At 55.2% G+C, this 3,045-nt stretch overlaps 1 protein-coding gene across 1 annotated transcript; it reads left to right on the top strand.

Moving 5' to 3' along the window:
• The first annotated feature begins 1,004 nt into the window (after nt 1-1,004).
• LOC123148727 (probable xyloglucan endotransglucosylase/hydrolase protein 23) lies at nt 1,005-2,396 on the top strand. Its single transcript, XM_044568218.1, has 3 exons — nt 1,005-1,375; nt 1,468-1,661; nt 1,755-2,396. Exons 1-3 carry the CDS (start codon nt 1,115-1,117, stop codon nt 2,167-2,169), a joined length of 870 nt encoding a protein of 289 aa, XP_044424153.1. The 5' UTR covers nt 1,005-1,114; the 3' UTR covers nt 2,170-2,396.
• The last annotated feature ends 649 nt before the right edge of the window (nt 2,397-3,045 follow it).

The following is a 3,045-nucleotide window of genomic DNA, read 5'->3' as shown; positions in this document are numbered from 1 at the left end:
AAGGACACGGCGCTAAGAGCGTCGTTGCCGCCCTATGGTTTTCATCCGAGAGACCGTGAGGTGGGAAAATGTAGGCCGAACGCGAACGACGTCTCCAGGAAGAAAAATGGTACCCTCAGGTGTCGCCATCGCCGTCGCGGCCGGCAGGAGCCAACCTGGGAATTATCCCAATCCAGATCCCCACCTCCTGCTTCGTCCCAACCCGGTAACCGGCTAGCAGCACGGCCATATCCGGCAAGGACTATATGCAACATGAGTTGAAGGAAGGAGCAGCTCGGCGTCGTTGGCCGCCGGGGCAGCAAGCCGTGGCAGCAACCCGCCGGCCACCCGGTCCGATCCCCGGCAGCCCACACGTCCTGCCGCGCCGCCGGACGGGGAATCCTCACCAAAGGGACCGTCATTCCTAATCCATGGATCGCAGCCGATGTACCAGCCTCGAGCAGACGGAGAAGGGCCCCACTTATACTTTTATCTCACTTAGTCGCCCAAAAGACGAGCAAATGTAACATACGAGGAATCTTCACACTGTTCGAGAAGAAGAAAAAGGTCGACAAGAATTGATCGCCGTCCATCCCTGCTTATTCCTATGTTCATAAAGCATGTAGTTCCTTTTCTTTTTTAGTGCCATTTGTGTACAAAACACAAACCATCTCAAAGGCTGTAGATACAGATCCAAGCGACCCATTTTTCGTTTTTTAAGAAAATAATATCAAGAGCTGTTGCATTGCCGCTAGAAATTTGCTATACGTCTCGATCGATTCTTAATGGCTCGTTGCTGTACGTGAGAGCCCATGGCGTCGCCATGTCGGGGCAGTCGGGCGTCTCATTTTCCATCAGAAAATTGGCAGCTACAGTCTACAGAGCCGGCCTGCCTGCTCTGTCTCCTCTCCTCTCCTCTCCTCTGGCGCCAACTCACACGCATTACACTCCTCTCCGGCCAGTTCGCAGAACCATCCATCCATCGGGCACGCCCCGCTCATCTCCAAACCCCTATATAAACTCCTCACGCCCCGCTCATTCCACTCACACAAACACAAGCTTCCATCCAGCTTTCTCCTCCTCATCATCAACGTTCTTCTAGTTGAGTGAGCGTACTTTTGGAATCACGAAACGCATGGCTCGCATGGCGGTTTCGGTGCTGGCGATCCTGCTCGCCTCTTGTGCCCTGGCGGCGGCGAGCTTCGACAAGGAGTTCGACGTCACTTGGGGTGACGGGCGCGGCAAGATCCTCAACAACGGCCAGCTCCTCACGCTGGGGCTGGACAAGGTCTCCGGCTCCGGGTTCCAGTCCAAGCACGAGTACCTCTTCGGCAAGATCGACATGCAGCTCAAGCTCGTCCCCGGCAACTCCGCCGGCACCGTCACCGCATACTACGTGATTAACCCGACATCATCTGCTTCTCGGTTTGCTTGGTTCATGTGCGTGCCTAACAAAAATCGATCGGCTTGGTGTGTGTGAATGTGCAGCTGTCGTCGCAGGGGCCGACGCACGACGAGATCGACTTCGAGTTCCTGGGGAACGTCACCGGCGAGCCCTACACGCTGCACACCAACGTGTTCACGCAGGGGCAGGGCCAGCGGGAGCAGCAGTTCCGCCTCTGGTTCGATCCCACCAACGACTTCCACACCTACTCCATCCTCTGGAACCCCAAGCACATCATGTAAGCTGTTGATCGCCAACCTTTTCACCTTCAAGAACGCCGGCCATCTATCTATTCAGCAGATGTACTGATATATTGTTCTAAATAATGCAGCTTCATGGTGGACGACATGCCCATCAGGGACTTCAAGAACCTGGAGGGAAAGGGTATCGCCTTCCCCAAGAACCAGCCGATGCGGCTCTACTCCAGCCTCTGGAACGCCGACGACTGGGCCACGCAGGGCGGCCGCGTCAAGACGGATTGGTCCCACGCGCCGTTCTCCGCCTCGTACCGCGGATTCAAGGCCGACGCGTGCGTGGTGACCGCGGGCGGCAAGCCGCACTGCGGCTCCAGCGTGGGCACGGAGGTTGCCCCCGGCACCGGCGGGGCGGGCGAGTGGTACAACCAGGAGCTGGACCTGACGAGGCAGCAGCGGATGCGGTGGGTGCAGAGCAACTACATGATCTACAACTACTGCACCGACCCCAAGCGCGTCGCAAAGGGCGTCCCCGCCGAGTGCTCCATGTAATCCCCATGTCCACTCAGCAAGCTAGGGTTGGACCGTCCGTGTATACGTCGATCGCCGGAGGAAGATGACCGGAGAAAGGGAAGATGGCGGCGTCTGTACTGTATGATAAATAAGGACCGGTGTGGGGGATAATGGGAAATGTAGCCGGTGGTAGATTCTTGTGTTCGTTCTTTGTCACGCTCACGCCCACTTCGTGTGTAATATATGCCTCGTCTTGTTCTTCTTCATGTGTTTGTTGCTCTCTGTTCCACTTCTCTGCAACGGCTTGGGTTGATTATTCGCACTGGCGGAGCCAGAAACTGAATATAGAAGGGGCCAAAACATGTCATATAATACAGTATTAGAGGGGGCCAAATCACGTAAACCTAGATAATTTTGTCTCACAAATAAAAAATAAAAGTACATATAGATGTATTTGTGAGAGCATAGGGAAGGCTAAGGCCCCTGCCAGCACCCCCTGCCTCCGCCACGGATTGTTCGATCGCGGTACGTTTACTGTGTGCAGAGCTTATCTTGAGGCTTGACAAGCCAAGCCAGCAGTTGTTATTCACTGATAGTATAACTTTGCCCTGTCAATCATCAGTCACTCGGTCGATGGAACTACGCTGCTTTAGATGCATGCAACGTGACAAAGAAGTCACAGGGCACGGCCGCTGCCTACAAGATCACTAGCGCGACAAAGGAAAGGATAGGGGCTCGTAATAATCCGTCAGGTACTCGGGTCCCAGACTCGATCCCAGCTAGCTAGCTAGCTGCATGCCCTCATCCCTACACTGGCAAAAAGGTAGAAGGCGTGGTCTCAGTCCGGCGTTCGGATCTGCACGGGACCAATCAACGTCCTGTTAGGCATTTGACAGGCCACTGGCGTTCGCTTCT

This window comes from Triticum aestivum, chromosome 7A, assembly GCF_018294505.1.
Source record: "Triticum aestivum cultivar Chinese Spring chromosome 7A, IWGSC CS RefSeq v2.1, whole genome shotgun sequence".
NCBI classification, from domain to species: Eukaryota; Viridiplantae; Streptophyta; class Magnoliopsida; order Poales; family Poaceae; genus Triticum; species Triticum aestivum.
Note: the sequence above shows the minus strand (reverse complement) of the source record. Positions and strands in the feature narration are given on the sequence as shown.

What these genes read in the sequence shown, in the direction of transcription:
- LOC123148727 (XM_044568218.1), top strand. Translation starts at nt 1,115, where the DNA reads ATGGCTCGCATGGCGGTTTCGGTGCTGGCGATCCTGCTCGCCTCTTGT. An exon ending in GCACCGTCACCGCATACTAC is followed by an intron (nt 1,376 to 1,467) that starts GTGATTAACCCG and finishes GTGAATGTGCAG; the next exon opens with CTGTCGTCGCAGGGGCCGAC. An exon ending in TGGAACCCCAAGCACATCAT is followed by an intron (nt 1,662 to 1,754) that starts GTAAGCTGTTGA and finishes TAAATAATGCAG; the next exon opens with CTTCATGGTGGACGACATGC.